Source organism: Anas acuta, chromosome 2 (assembly GCF_963932015.1).
Source record: "Anas acuta chromosome 2, bAnaAcu1.1, whole genome shotgun sequence".
Classification (NCBI taxonomy): Eukaryota; Metazoa; Chordata; class Aves; order Anseriformes; family Anatidae; genus Anas; species Anas acuta.
The window spans coordinates 83144277-83159948 of record NC_088980.1 but is presented as its reverse complement, the minus strand read 5'-3'; the positions used below and the strand labels follow the sequence as shown (position 1 = coordinate 83159948).

Below are 15672 nucleotides of genomic sequence, written 5' to 3'. Positions count from 1 at the left end.
CACTTACCCGTTCCCCTAACTTTTGCATTTGACTTCTCTCATCCCAAACCAAAGTCAGATACAGCCGTAACCACACAGCTACACCTGGACCAGGCCTGGCTCACCACCGGCCAGAGGCAACGCTACTTGGGCAAGGATCAGGGCTTCACCCCAGCAAGGAAAGGGAGGGAAGAGAGGACGTGTAGCAGAAGTGCTGCCCCAGGAGACACGTGCCAGCCACCAGCCCAGCCTTCCTGGGACCTGGCCCAGCCAAAGCAGGAACGTGGCCAAACCATGCTGTTGCCCTGAGCCTATTCTGCCTCTGCATACCTCTGAAGGTAAAACCAGAAGTGGTGACCAGACTGTGAAGAGGTAAGACTAGTTTTGTGGACATCTTCAATCTCAACTTTTCTTTAGAGAGAGCTTTTCAGTCTTCAACTGTCCCAAAAGATCAGGAATAAAAAAAAAAAATAATAATAAAAAAATCTCAAAGCCTTATTTCATCTTGCTTATTTCTTCTTCCTAAGTCACCATACATCACTTTTAATGGTTATTGCAGCCCACACCTTTTAAAAGCTTCCATGGAAATTCAGTGGTTAAATGACACACAAAAAAAAGTTTCAGAAACTCTCAGGTAACTTGCCCAGTGGTTCCTGAGACCCAGCTGCAAAGCACAGCTCCTCCACGCAGGGATGGGGACCACATGCTACAAACCTGGGGCTAGCTGGCATGAACAGTAAGGCCAGAGCATCCACACTCCGCACACAATTAGCAGACACAGGATACAATAAATGACATGCTCAGAAGCAGGCCAGTAAAACCCTATGCATTCATCCTATTTTCAGCTTCAGTTCAATACAAGAACAATGCTTGAAGAGAATTTGAATTTTGGGTTGCAAAAGGGGTTTCCACCAACAAGTTCCAAAGTGAACATTTTAAACTGTGCAAACCCAGAGCTACAGCCTGAGCAAAGAGATTTCAATTTGTCACCTAAAGACTGCTTTGAAGATTTTGTTTTAGCTTGTCAAGTCATTACTGCCTTAAAAGTACCATATTGTCTCAAGCCTTCACTACTGCAACACTGAAAATCATAACCCCAGAGAACTGAGGATACCATACAAATATTTAATACGTTCTTACAGATTTTCACCCAATAAAAAGCCCTTGCAAAAATCCTCAGATGACCCGATATACTACAGTTCTCTTAACTGCAAAAATAGGCTGGCTCCTCTATGTGCTCTATCATTTCCTACAGCTTTTGCTTGGTATCAAAATATACAAGTTTCATATTATATTAACATTGAAAATTCAGGTGCTCTCATAGGCTCTTAATGAGACACTCAACTCAGAACTTCATTTATAGATTATGTATGTTATTTTCAAATCTGTAACATCTCAGGAAAGCAAGCAAAACCGAAAATCAGAAATGTGCTGATTTAGGCAAGAAGGGTATTGCAGCACCCTTAGGTGGTGCAATCTTAGGGAGACCAAATACATGTAAGAACTGTTAAGGAGTTCAGACTACCTAAGTCAGAGGGAATTCCGTTCAGTTAACATATATAGGATCAGACCTTCAGAAAGGATAAACTCGTTTATGAGATTTATCTTACTACACCTTCTTGCTGAAGATTACTTGGCTGATGCTACTGTTTGACTTATAAATAACACCTTGTAAAACTTTCTTCTCTGTACTCTGTGCTCAGCTCACATGTTCACCTTCTCCTTGTACCTTTTATATAGATTTTGAATTCTTTACTTTGGAATTATTTATTTGTTTAGGAACTAATTTGCACCTGCAGTTGATTCTTACTGTCATGTGAGAACTGATTTTTTTTTTCAAAAAATTGGACCACTGTAACACATTCTTTTGTGCAAAGTATGTCCATCTTCCCTCTATGAGTTCAAAAAGGATATAATTGCAGTGCCTTTTGTTGGTAGCAAATATACAGAAAGATTTATAAACCAGGTACTTTTCCCATCTGATACACTGTAAAAATAACACAGTGTATTCTTTATAAATTAGGAAACAGAATTCATCAGCTTTGAGGGATACAAACAATTATCTCTAAACGTTAACTGAGTGTAGGTGATTTTTTGGTGTCCCTTCCTCCCAAAAAAGTATTTTAAAAATAATATTCCAAGCAAAACAGAAGCAAATCAGCAATCCCAAGTACTCAAGTTTAACACCGTTCAATATGCATGACAATACACATTATAAATTTGCTTAGCAGTTAAAACAAAGAATCCCTTTTCCACATGGGAAGCTTAAGATTTTAGAGATATACACAGTCGGGAGAAAGAGGGAAAAAAAACACAATACTATAGTCACTATAGTCGATATTAGTAACACCCTCTAAGACAGTTAAGATTTTATGAAAGCACTATCATGTCCTCTGTGAGAAGTATAACTGCACAAGGAATTTCATGCTTTAAACATGAGAAAAGACCAAGAAAGCACTAAAGGATTTCAGGATATAAAGCTCCAACTTAGACTTAAAATACTCAGGACCTTATTCAAATAAAAACAGCACAGAGGTCCTCTGTAGCTTGAGAGCTTTGTAACATTTTGTATTCTAATCAGGGAAGACCATCCAAATTATTCCAATTTTCCTATTGTTTTCCATCATCTTATCCCTCTCTTCCCCCTGTTACCCTCTTTAGTTGCTGATCCTGCAATCAAAATTCCAGTTTCAAAATCCCATATTTGCAGCCAGAAAAGAAATAATTAGAATCTGTAATTAAGTTTTCCCCTTGCATCCTCACAGGACAGTCTCTTTTCTCCAACTCCTCTCAGCACATCATCCTTTTTGGACTTCCAGGATTGCGTTGAACTCCACAGAACCAACTGCAAAAGCCTTTTTCCCTCTATAATCTCCACCTTTTGTCCCTCTCTTAGCAGTTTGCACCAGGGGAGTTTTAGGTTAGATGTTAGGAAGAACTTTACCAAAAGGGTTGTTAGACATTGGAACAGGCTGCTCAGGGAGGTGGTGGAGTCACCATCCCTGGAAGTCTTTAAAAGACGTTTAGATGAAGAGCTTAGGGATATGGTTTAGTGGGGACTGTTAGTGTTAGGTCAGAGGTTGGACTCGATTCCCTAGGTCTCTTCCAACCTAGAAATTCTGTGATTCAGTTTTTAGACTCAGATATTCATGTTTCCCTAATTCTTTCTGCTGGCTCCAACCATTTCCAGATGCTCATATTCTGTGTACCTCAGGGGATACAACAACCTTCTTCCCTGCAGTCAGCTCCAACACTCTCAACTCAGTGCCTTCAACACCTAGGGCATGGCAAATAGCTATACTCTGATGTACCAGCTCTTTCCTTATAGGGGAACATAACATGTAATACAGGGAAAATACAAGTAAAGCAAAGAAATAGAAACTGGACAGAATGGTAGTTTGCAAAAAGTACCCACAAGCATATTAAAGTTCCCTTAGGTACTTGCTATACCTGGCTTGCATTTTTTTTTAATTAGCGTGTCTAGGTGCTGTTGCAAGCATCTATTCAGGTTATTTTATTTATATATTTGATGTTTTCAGCAACAGGGTAAGAAGGAATGTTTTTTATCAAAGTAACGTGCATGCCTCTTCCAGATATCACAGGAGACTTCAGTTGCTCATACTTTCCTATCCTGCCTTCAAAATCCAAGGTAGCTATTTAGGCACTACATTATTAGAGATGTAATGAATATTTCCAAAAGAACTAAATTTGTTAAAATAACTATTCCTTTCAGCTGCCAACTACTAAGCCCAATAAATATCATAAACCTACTCAATGTGATTGTATGTTCCACTGATGAATTAATACCTATTCGCTATTGTGATCATTTCACAATCTTAAAATTATCTCCTCATCATTGCTGTATTCACATGTTACTGTTTTGCTGAAGAACAGCTCCTTACATCCTCAAAATCAAGGAATGTGGTTTCAGTGAAGGAAACAAGGAATGAATTTGTGCTCTGCATATGGTCATATTTAATAAATTCTGTTTCAATGCAAAAAAGTCTATAATCATTGAAGACTGAAGAACTGAAATTGCTACTAGAATTATTGAATCATTTAGTTTGGAAAAGACCTCTAAGATCATCTAGTCCAACCTTTAACCTAGCACTGCCAAGCCTACCACGAAACCACATCCCTGGGCACCACATCTACACGTCTTTTGAAGACCTCCAGGGATGGTGACTCAACCACTTCCCTGGGTAGCCTGTTCCAATGCCTCACAACCTTTCCAGTGAAGAAATTTTTCCTAATATCCAACCTAAAACTCCTCTGGCACAACATGAGGCAATTTCCTCTTGTATTGCTTGGGAGAAGAGACTGATCCCCACTCCATTACAACTTCCTTTCAGGTAGCTGGAGAGCGCAATAAGGTCTCCCCTGAGCCTCCTCCTCTCCAAACTAAACAACCCCAGCTCCCTCAGCTGCTCCTCACAGGACTTGTGCTCCAGGCCCTGCACCAGATTTGTAGCCCTTCTCTGGACATGCTCCAGGGCCTCGATGTCCTTCTTGTTGTGAGGGGCCCAAAGCTGAACACAGTACTCGAGGTGCGGCCTCAACAGCACAGAGGGACGATCACCTCCCTGGTCTTGCTGGCCACGCTGTTTCTGATACTGCACTGATGTACCCTTTCATTTTTATTTTCTCAAAGCATTTTCAGATCTGACATTAGTTGTTGCAAGGCTGAAAGTTCCTTTGCTTAGAAACTGATCCTCCTCATTGATTCTTCCTGTATTATGGAAAAAAATATCCCGCTCTGCTTCTGAGCTACTCTTCAGTTTACAGAACAACTCATATGTGGTCGCTTTGAAAACTTCTTTTGTCTATAGTGTTGCACTTCAGTTTGAACATTCTCACACTGTGTCTTAGTTTCCCTTTTGTGCTTACTTTTCCTTTGAAATACTTATTTTTTCCCCCTTTTAATCTTCCCCCTTCTACTGGGGGAAGATGCACACTGATACTGCTTTACCCTTAGCATATGGAATAGTTTTCTTGATCACCAATTCAGACTTGGCATTTCTTTACTAGTAATCATTTTATTTGTGGCTTCAAGTATGTGATCAACAAGCATCAATCTGAAATCACCCATTTCCATTAGGGCTTGCAATGGTAATGAATACATACCTTATGAATAAAGGCATCTGAAAGAATATTGTACCTCTAAACAAAAAAATGAAGAAATACACACAAAAATAATTCAGGTAACAGCAATACTAACGGAATTTGTATCTTAGTGATCTGTATTTCAATTTAATAAATATGGCGCCTAAAAATGAAATCTTTATTTGCAACAATGTTTTAAGGCTTCATTGAAACCTGATAAAGTCAAAACTTGAATGCAGCCTCGTCCTCAGAGAGATCTGTTAAAAGGCTTCACTGCTGTGCCTAACCTCATATCCCCACACCCAAAACCTTTGCAGAATCTGTATCCTTCCCCTTCAATCATCTTTCACCATCAGATTCCAAAGTTATGGGATGCCCATCACAATAATACAATCTCTATCACAAAAGCACATATTGCTAAAGCATCATTTTGATATCTATGTAGTTTGCTGAGGGGACACCAAGATTTTATGCAGATTAAAAACTTTTTTTTTTTTTTTTTTTTTTTTTACAATCAAGAAAGGCAGAAGCCATGACCTTTTCAAGTTTTCAATATAAAAAAAAAAATCCTTTCCACCTTCAGGAACTGACTGAATTTTAAGACTGTCAGATTTTAATCTCCACTAACTCTTGCAGCTTGCATTCTCAGACTTTCAGATTTCTAGCATGTTTCAACATGCTTCTCTGCACAAAAAAAAAAAAAGGTGCATCCACATAAATGTCATAATCAGATGCCAATTTGTCTGCTAAAGGTATTCCGCCAAGATCTTTCCTCAGATTGCTTCTCATTTCTCTGAATTGCACCCCTCAATTTGGGGAGAACATGCAGTTTAATTCATTTGTTACATGAGCATTTAAAAAGAGAAAATATCAACTGCTGATGCCCTTGAAAGCAATTGCCTTTTCAGACTTTGAGATATTAAAATTCATCACACCCGTTTTCTCACTGGAGATAAAATTCAACCCTGAGCAATGGCACAACAGAAGACATATCCATCACTTTAGCCCTCTGTAGTACAACATGGTTTCTTTCACCTTGTGCACATAGAATATAATGACCATAACCATCACAAAACCTGATCAAAGCAAAAAAGAGACAGTGCCACTAGGTGTAGACAAGCAACTAAATTTCTGCTTCCCCTCCAAATTCACTTTCTCTTGAAATCTGTTACAAGTTTCTTTTCCAGCCAGCATAAAACAAAGGCACCGACCAAAGTCACAATTACTATCACAAAATGTTAAAAAAAAAAAAAAAGAAAAGACAGTAACCCATCAACAGATTAAAAATTTCCACACATTGTGGAAACCTGTCTTCTCCTTCAGATTTTGACTTCTTCCTAATAAGTATGCAATAATCCCAAGTTATAAAATGGTTATTAGTCATTATTCTTCAGGACAGAGTAACTAACTTCAACTATTTTAATTAACATTTTTGACTCTGGAATATAGAATTAATTCATTATTAAATTAGTCACAGTTGTATTCCAGTGTCAGACCACACAATTAGTGCATCTTAAAAATACTAACCTAAGTTCTGCAAATGATAGTTAGAAAGTTGATGAACCCGTTAGAGTGTAAACTATCTTTTAATCCTTTATCTACTCGTAAAAGCTCCTCCCCTACATGCACGATGCTGAAATACGATGAGAGGAAAAGATTACCTATAAAAGTAGGTAATCTTAACAAAAATAATAAAAATACAGCTTTAGTTAAAAATTATAATGGGCTGGTGATTTTTAAAAGAGTGGCTTTAAATACAATGCTGCAGGAAGAATGATCCTTTAACAAAAGCATTAGCCCTCTTGAAGACATTACTGGGTATTTACCTCAGGCACAGCATTGTGTTTTCATTCAGCAAGTATTTACAAGGAGATTTATGGAACGTGTTTGAATCATTTCGTATTTCATAAAGGACAGCCTTCTATTCCTGCACAACAATGAAGTAAATAAGAGAAAATATATTCCTGAAGTCTAGTGTGACCAGGCTTTAACCTCCCTGAAGCTACAGTTATAGCGTAAACAGTTGATAAACATACAGACAATTTCTGACAGACAGTAGCCACTGTATTTTATCAATAGAGGCAGGTGAGATTTCTCAGGGAACCACGTACCCTGTATTCAAAAACATGGCCAAAATTTTATAATCACACTTCTACCTCGATGGGTGGCAAAAGTTAAAGGACATCTCATATGCATTCAGACATGCTTTAAGCCATCCCACTATTGAAAAAAAGAGAACAGAAAAATTAGAAAATATGTAGGGCATACCACAAACCTCTGGAGGTACTCTGTTTATGAGACAGAGGAAGGAGGCTGTGAATACAAACAATTTTAACAAGTTTCTATTCTGAGCAACAGTGAAGTCTGGGCTACCTTCAGATAGGTACAATATTCCTCAATGGAACTTAAGCACAGGCTTCACACTTTAAAGCTATGAGCACCTTATTTGGAGGAAAGCTTCTCCACTCTAAGGGGGATATTGCTAACAGATTAAAAAGGTGGATCTGCAGTTTTCATCTCCTGCCACTTTGCTCCCTCTCCCACTGCTGTTGTCCACAGCTTTACAGGGACCACTGAAATTCAAAGCAATGTCTTTCATTATTGTCCTTCCAAATTGTAAATAGTAATGAAAAAAAAAGAAAACAAAAAACAAAACCAATCTCTTCTCAAACAAGATACCATACAGAATACCTGGAAGAAAAGAAGCCTTAGAACAAATATACAAGAATATAGTCACAGATAAGGCTACATTAGACAACCAGGATCTGTCAAATGAAATGGGATTACACCTTCCCATTGCTCTGAGGTGATTTGTTATCCTCTATGCAGATCACTGTGGTGTTCTGTGCTCAATTTACTTCATACTGAAGATTTGTTCCCCACCTGTTTCCTATAATTCTCTCCCCCAAACCAATGTCATCAAGTGGATGTCAGTTAGGAATGCAGGTCTATTATCACAACATTACCAAACTAATGGAGATGCGGCGGTAGGAGTAATTTTTCTTTTTTAATTTCCCTGAAAACATTATGTCCTATAGCCAGATCTCCATGCCGTGTGATTTACCAGCATGATTCTCAATTAATCTGCAGCTGTGGCATCACAGTATGCCACTGAATATCACTTCATCTTGTGACAAAGCAAAAGACAAACCAAACCAAACAAACAAACCTGCCCCACAGCCAGAAAAAAGACACACAATCTAAGCAGAAGTAAATGACGTTTGATATTTATAACCTAACTGTTGTACTTCAGGACTGAAAAGAAAAAAGGATTTGAGAAGCAGCATAACAGACAAAGGGTTTAATCCAAATGGGTTAACTCAAAACTGTTTCTGATGTCACTGCTCTTTTTTGGCTGAAGTTGACAACTTTAAGCCCCAAATTAAGAAAAATGTCTTTGAAACTAAAGTTACCTTATTACTTCCAGATTAAATATTTGCAGCACAGGAATCAGCATGCAACAGGTAGCTTCTCATTAACAGCTAGCTGTTATTCTGAAAGCGAAGTGAAACTATACCAATGACACTGTAACACTTTGAAGACACTTCACTGCATGTAAGAGAAAAATTACATTGTTCTTCTATTAATTCTCTAAAAATTCATTTTACTCATCAAGTCTGAAGTCCACAGAATTAAGTCATACATCTAGTTAACTAAATTCCAATTCCATGAGGAGAAGCAATACTAACACAAACTGGAAAAGAATGAGATGGCTGTGGGATGGCTGGGATATCAACGGCTCTGTGAAGCCTGTCACTGGCGATGAGCAAGGCTGAAGCTCCAGGTCCAACTCCCAGAGCTGATGCTATGTTTGCTGGCCTTGCAGCTGTCAAAATACTTTCTGTGAACCAAGCCCACTACGTGGAATTCATCATGACATTAAAATTGGACTCCCAAAATGTCACTTTTACATGGTCCCCTTTCAACATTAGAATTCTGTGCTAGTTTCCCAGATTTTTTTCCAGCACATTTAAATACTATATGACTTCAGTGGTTTTAAATGGCTAAAACCAACAACTTTACAAGGGGCTGGTTGCTATACGGTATTGTGAATTGCTATCAAAGACACCTCTCAAAGCAAAGTTTAAGAAACATTCTTATATTTGTTTTAGATATCATCTTAATACTGTTATAAACTATTTCATAAGCAATAAAAATAAATTAGAAGTTTATAGTTAAAATGATTAAAGGACAGTTTATCTATGACAGCAGAAAAATTGCTATCACTTTGTGATGCCACAAGATTACTATAAAGTAGGCTTAATTGTTCTTAAAAGTTGAGTAAATCATTGTTTTATAGGATATAGACATCAACTTTATTCATGTGGACAATTTTCCAAATAATAGAAAATTGCTTTGCAATTTTAGAAAGAATCTTCACCTTGAAATAATGTTGATTTCTAAAAATATCAAATATAACCTATACTTTATTACACACGAAGATAAATATTTAGTCTTGTGAAATTGATACAGTCTTGTGAAATTGGTCAAGTGATACATCCTTTGTAGTGCTGTGCTCTTTCTGAAAGAGATAAAGGAGCTAAAAGAAACAGCTAAATTTTGGGAATCACAGAAAGCCTAAGCTGTGCCAGCACTAAAAAAAAGTGTAAAAGAAACATACAGCAAGTGGTGTATGTAAGAAGTTTGAATGGATCGGGACCACAGCAATGTTTTGTATAGGAAGGCAAACTCCAAGGGCTTGAGACAAATGGCACATGGACCTGGCACCAAGAGCTGGAGGTGGGTAGAAACCATACACTTGGGAGGCAACTCCCCTGAAGAGAAGGGTTGTATGGCCTTGCTTTGGTTGTGCAACTCAAACAAGGAGAAGAGCTCAAGGCCATTTGCACACTCAGAAGCAACAAAACGAGCTGCACTCTCACAAAAAAGGCAGTACAATCAGTTTTAGAAGGCCTGTTCCTGTCTGGGGCAGCAAAAAAGGGGTTTTGCTTCTCCCTCTCCTGCCTTCCCTTTAGGTCCTGAACAGACCTGATCTTCACCACAGATACTTGGTAAGATGGAACAAGGAGGGAGAAAAGAGAAAGAGCCCAGCCATGTTGCAAGGAAGCCACCAGCCCAGTGACAAGAAAGGGAACACCAATCGTACTTGTAAATCCTTCTCTCAGCTACTGCCTGACCTCCAGGACAGCAAAAGCCAGTTATGAAGCAGCAGGCACCGGCATGGATCCTCTTGCTATGCCTCCAGCAGCATGTCTGATCGCCGGCACATGTCTGTGCCCCACTTCTCTCAGGAAGGTCCCCAGGTCACCAGAAGAGAAGACTGGACTCCAAGAGCAAACATGGCCCCTACCCCACTAAAGCAATAGTTCTATGGACAAAAGATAACATTAGCTAGGAAAGTGGCTCTGTGCTGCATGTGTCCCTTGTGTACTGACCACTGAAAGTAAACAAATCCCTGAAAGCGCCTGCAATAAGCACATTCTTGCCCAGTCACCACTGCTGAAGCGTGACACGCTGTTGGCAGACACAGGACCAGCCTACCACAAGTAACTCTTCCCTCCGAAAAGCACCCCCTCCGACTTGTCACATCAACACCACAGCGCTCTCCTGACTGCAGCCTCCCTCTACACAAGAAACCCAGCTGACAAGGAGCCCCGTTTCTGTTTGGCACTTGCTGTCACAAATTTCACAGGCCTCTTCTCTTTGATCAGCATCCTCCACCACGGCACCCAGGAGGCAGAACAGCTTGTGGAGCCACAGCTTTTAACAAAAGACAGCTTCGGGCTGGTAGAGGCACTGAGATCCAGCATGAACAAGCTCAGGGAGGCCTGATCTGAAGGAGAGGAGGCCAGAGGAGAAGCTGTAGGGCAGCCTAGCAGCTGCCTGAGCACACAGGGACAGGCAGCTTCAGAAGCAGTAGCAAGAAGTGCTGCAGGAGTGTCCCTGCCGCACACGCACTCCCTGACAGATAAACCACACCTGGTAAATCCCTCACTTCCTGTGCCAAGCCACTCTTCAAAGGCAATGCAAATTTTGACTGCTTATCCTTCCACTGTTTGACTTCATTTGCAACAGATGTTTTGTTTTGCAGTCGCCTTTTTAACTTCAGCTATGCTGCACCTGTTCAACCACAGAGCCTACTCTCTCCTCCCACGATTTCCTCCCACTTCCCTGGAAAGCACAGACAGGTGCTCCAACTGCCTTACACACCCTGTCTTTTTCGAGAGGTACCTGTACTTCTGGTCTGAGCACCCAGCACTCAATACTAACACCAACTGACTGCACGACCATTCAAAGCTGCTGGATTTCCCATGATGAGAGCTGGGCCACTGGGTATTCCCCACAGTGACCTTCAGGGGCCAGGGGCAGAGACAGTCTGTGCACCCTGAGACAATACTTCAGCTTTCTTCAAGGGTGTCAAGGCTCCTGGGAACGAGGGAGATGCATGTCCTTCACAGGGCTGAGGACAGGTTTGTTCCTCCAGTGTAATTGCCGGTCCTTCCTTCCTGCTTAACTGGGGTTGAGGACAAAGATACTCACCTATAGCCTCTAAAACCAAGAAACACTCTTCGGAGCTTGAGCACTGTGCAAGTTTTTAGCTCTACACATCCACAGTTCACCAGTACCTCCCTTGCTTTTAACAAGAATCACTTTTTTCAACTGATAATGCTCCAAGCCCAATTTGTGGAAGGTCCAGAGTAAGCACAGATGCCCCCAGTTACAACCAATCCCTCACAGTATACTGGGAACCCCTCTCTTCCAAAGCTTTTCATAATTTTATCCAGCAATCACACCCTTTTATAGAAGAGGGCTTGTTTTCATTGGACCCTTGATAAAAGAGGCAAGTGTCTCTATAAGCGTGCACAGTGCTGTCAGCTTCCAAAGGGTGACAGCAACTGACTTCACAAATATACCGCTGTCATAGCCACGTTCCTGTACTGTAGGTCAACACCAACAGTCCAGAACCTGAGGAAAATTGCTTTCTCTTCAAGGAAATTACAGAAGCCCCAGACTTGCAAGAAAGCAAGATTTTACAAGCTTAGACTTGTTTCATGTTTAACTTGAGTTAAAATGCCAATAATTGAGTTAAATAGGACTAAATCCCTTGTCCTAACTTCTGATTTGACAAACTAAGCAAACTTGCAAAAGAATGCCTATTCTGTGACCCATTGTGGCTCTAAGGAAATCTATCTATTAGTAATAGCACTCTTCAAATTCCAGTGGTGCTCATGTAAGCATCCCATCAAATAAGCTTGTCTCTACTTCTTGTTAGCTCATGGTTTAAATGAGTAAAGCAAGGTCTTTAGATTTGTAAGGAAAATAAGTGACATACCTGTCTTGACATAAATTATTAGCGTTATTAGGCTGAGTTGCAAATACAAGTTATGTGAATATCAAAATAATTTACTTACTGAATAGGAACATGTTGGAGTAGTCCCTCCAATTACATCTTTTGTGGATTCACATTTCAAAAGCAGAATTCACATTTATTGCTAGTTTTAGTGCAGAAGTTTAGGCTGTTTACATTTTATAAGACAGAAGGCACTACCCTTTGAAGACCAAAAGTGACCGTTTAGTAAAAGCTATGAACCAAAGAAGCCTATGCAGCTACTGCTGTTAAATTTGAAGGATTATTTTTAGCTGAGACACCATGACAGGAACACACCCAGTCATAATTTAAGCTTCAAAGTGATGAAGAAATCATTCTGACCCTACCTGAAATTATGCTGGAAAAGACGATGTTCTGCAAGGTCCTATTATTTTATACCTCCTGCAATACTTAGCCTTTATTGCAGAACTATGGTTATGCATTTCATTCATTAGTGAAATACATGAAAAATACAGAAGTATACACACAAGCAAAAATACAGTGAGTACATAGCACAAAGTGAATTTTGTATACCCCACAGAGAAATCTTAAGAGTTCTGTTCACTGATTGTTGCTTCACCTAGAGGATGAGAAACTGAGCAGGCTTTATCCTTAGTTCTGTAAACATTCCTGAATGTAGTAAATACTTCAGAGCTCACAAAAGAGAGGTGATGTCTTTTTTTTTAAAAAAAAAAAAAAAAAAAAGAAAAAAAAAGAAAAAAAAGCATTTCCATTCTGAGTCAGAAATGTGAAAGCTTCAAATTCAGTAGGAGCTCTCTTTTCAAAAAAAAAAAAAGCATAAGTAGATGGCTTCCAAGTATAATTAGCATAATTTTGGTTTCTGATATGTAATGTCAGCTGAAGAGAAGAAAAATCAGACTTTGTCCAAAGTCTTTCAACTAATTTTGCATTCTCTTTTCTGCATGAAGCAGAAGGAGTCTGTTCCTACAGGCACTTGTGGTAGAGGCAGAAGGAGACTGAGAGCTCAAGAAGAAGGAGCCCAAGACTCCCTCTGAGTATTGACTGCTCTTCAAGCTGGTTGCGCAAAAGGACTGACAGCATCCATCTACACCAAGCAATACACTGTATGGCTTGGCATGTATCTAGCTTTCTTTGATGCCCTGATGATAGGGGCAGAGGGAAAAAATGAGGGAGGATCAGTGCAATGCAGAGCTGGACTGATGGAGTAGTCCGTCAGAATGAGCCAAGAGTAATGTTCAAGTCTGTATCCCAAAGACAACAAAAATGAAAATCACCTTCATAGGGCCCATTTCTGCTATCCACATCAGCATCTTCGTGCAACTCTTCCCCTTTCCTTCTGAAAATCCATCTTCACGTATTACCCACAACATCCTGTGTACCAGTTGCATTCCCTATACTTGTGATTTATGTTCATAGGGTTTCCTTACTTATGGAGGTGCTCTGAAGATAATGGCCACAAGACAGCCTGTTACTTCAGGCTTCTGCAAGCTAAACAAGAAACCCTCTTCAGGGCATGATTGGGAAAGCGTGCTTAGTATAAGAAAGAGAAGGCCACACATGGAATGTGAGGATCAAAGCTCAGTATACACATTGCTTCACTCACTATCACTGCCTCTGCTGCTCTGTGATTTAGACAGATGTCTTATCCCAGTCATGGGAAGGACAGTCACCTTTCCTCATAGAAACATACAAAAATGACTATGCAAAACATATACTATGTTAGTTTGTTCCAATGGAAGGACGTGGTGTTCTTCAAAAAGTATGAAGTTGTTACAGGTATTTAACTAAAAAAGATGTCACTCACAGAATTTTTAAGTATTTTCACTTATACTCTCAACACTCAAAACTTTCATAAAGCAGTAGAAATCTCAGCCATGCAAAACTACCAGCTTTTCCTTTGGAGGAAAGATTTTAAAAAGAAAAGTAAGTTTTATAAGAAAGCAAACTCTCTTGCTCCAAAAAGTATACGTAACCTTTTCTTGATGAAAACGAGAGTAATTTGAGAATGGTCAGAATCTTCCCTATTTGATCAATGCAGCAAAGATAAGACACCAGAAATACTTGCAATTCCTAAGGCAAGTTCTTTCCACATCTGCTTTAGGCTATTTTGGCTGTTGAATTTATATACTCTAATTATTTTGTGTATTAAATACCAGAAATATCCCTGTTGATTTGTGATCTATTTGCGGGTTCCAACATACAGCTGCACTTCACTTGGTTGAGAGGACATTCTGTGAGGAGGACTTGTACACCAATGCACTTCATGGACAATCATTCCTATTTACAGATAAATCAAGTGATGCTAACAGCTCTTCTCTGTGGCATAGTTCAAGTTTGTGTCTGTACCTATACCTAGGAGTACCTTTGTAGGAGAGAAGAAGATCATTTACATATTATTCATCTCAAATCCAACTAAACAGTCCTTCAGTTTCATGAGGAAAGAACTTCATAGTCTCTTTACAACACACAAAATATTTTTGCAAGCAAAAAAAAAAAAAAAATCCTAGCATTTTCTTCAGAGATGATAGATTTCTCTTGAAGACAGTACACAAGATTAATAAAAACACTCTCCTTGTAAGTAAGCTCCCTCCCTAGATTAGCTTAACCTACTGTATACATAACACAGCATTAAGCATTTCTACATTTTATGTATGCCTTTAGGGTTCTGCTGATAGCTGCATCTGCGTAAAGTATTCCGTTTGACTGGCATGCACACAATGTGTGTTGTTTAGCACATCAGAAAGAGAAGAAATAGTACTAAAGAGTAAGACAGAACTCATAAAAAGACAATCACACAAGTTACATTCACCTACCTGTACTAGTGCGATATGTGCCTGTGTGTGCTGGTTGCAGAGGGTCCCCCTGACTCTGGCTGAGACTCCTCATAGGGGGCTTCTGATAAACTCTGTCTTCGTAAATAGGATCTATATGATGTTCTGGAGACTGTAGTGCCCTTAACTCGGAGCCAAGGTGGCTGTGCTGGCTGCTGTAAGATGCCCGAGACCCAGCTGTAAGAAACATTTAAGAGACATTTAGGAGACAGGGGGAAAAAAAAGTAGCAAATGCAGAATCTGACTTTATGAAAATTTTACTTGAAGGTAGCAATTAAACAACAACATCCCCTTTTCCCCCAAAAAAAGTTTTCAACATACAAAGAAACAGCATGCAATGGCAGCAGCAGCTCTGCTTGCTTTAGTCACATCATCCAGATGCCTATTATCTACTCCAAAACCTAATTTTTTTTTCAAGGGAACTATGGATATTGTAGAGTGAGGCCG

The 15672-nt window shown here is 39.5% G+C and overlaps 1 protein-coding gene across 9 annotated transcripts in view; it reads right to left on the bottom strand.

Annotated features, from left to right (window-relative positions):
• CTNND2 (catenin delta 2) overlaps nt 1-15672 on the bottom strand; it is a 645736-nt gene that overhangs the window by 239389 nt on the left and 390675 nt on the right. For all 9 annotated transcript variants that reach the window (XR_011092756.1, XM_068670993.1, XM_068670989.1 and 6 more), the window contains one exon: nt 15208-15402. Coding sequence is in view for 8 of the 9 variants with exons in the window: in XM_068670993.1 (XP_068527094.1) it covers nt 15208-15402 (195 nt within the window). In the remaining variant the exon portion in view is untranslated. The remainder of the gene's footprint in view (nt 1-15207; nt 15403-15672) is intronic.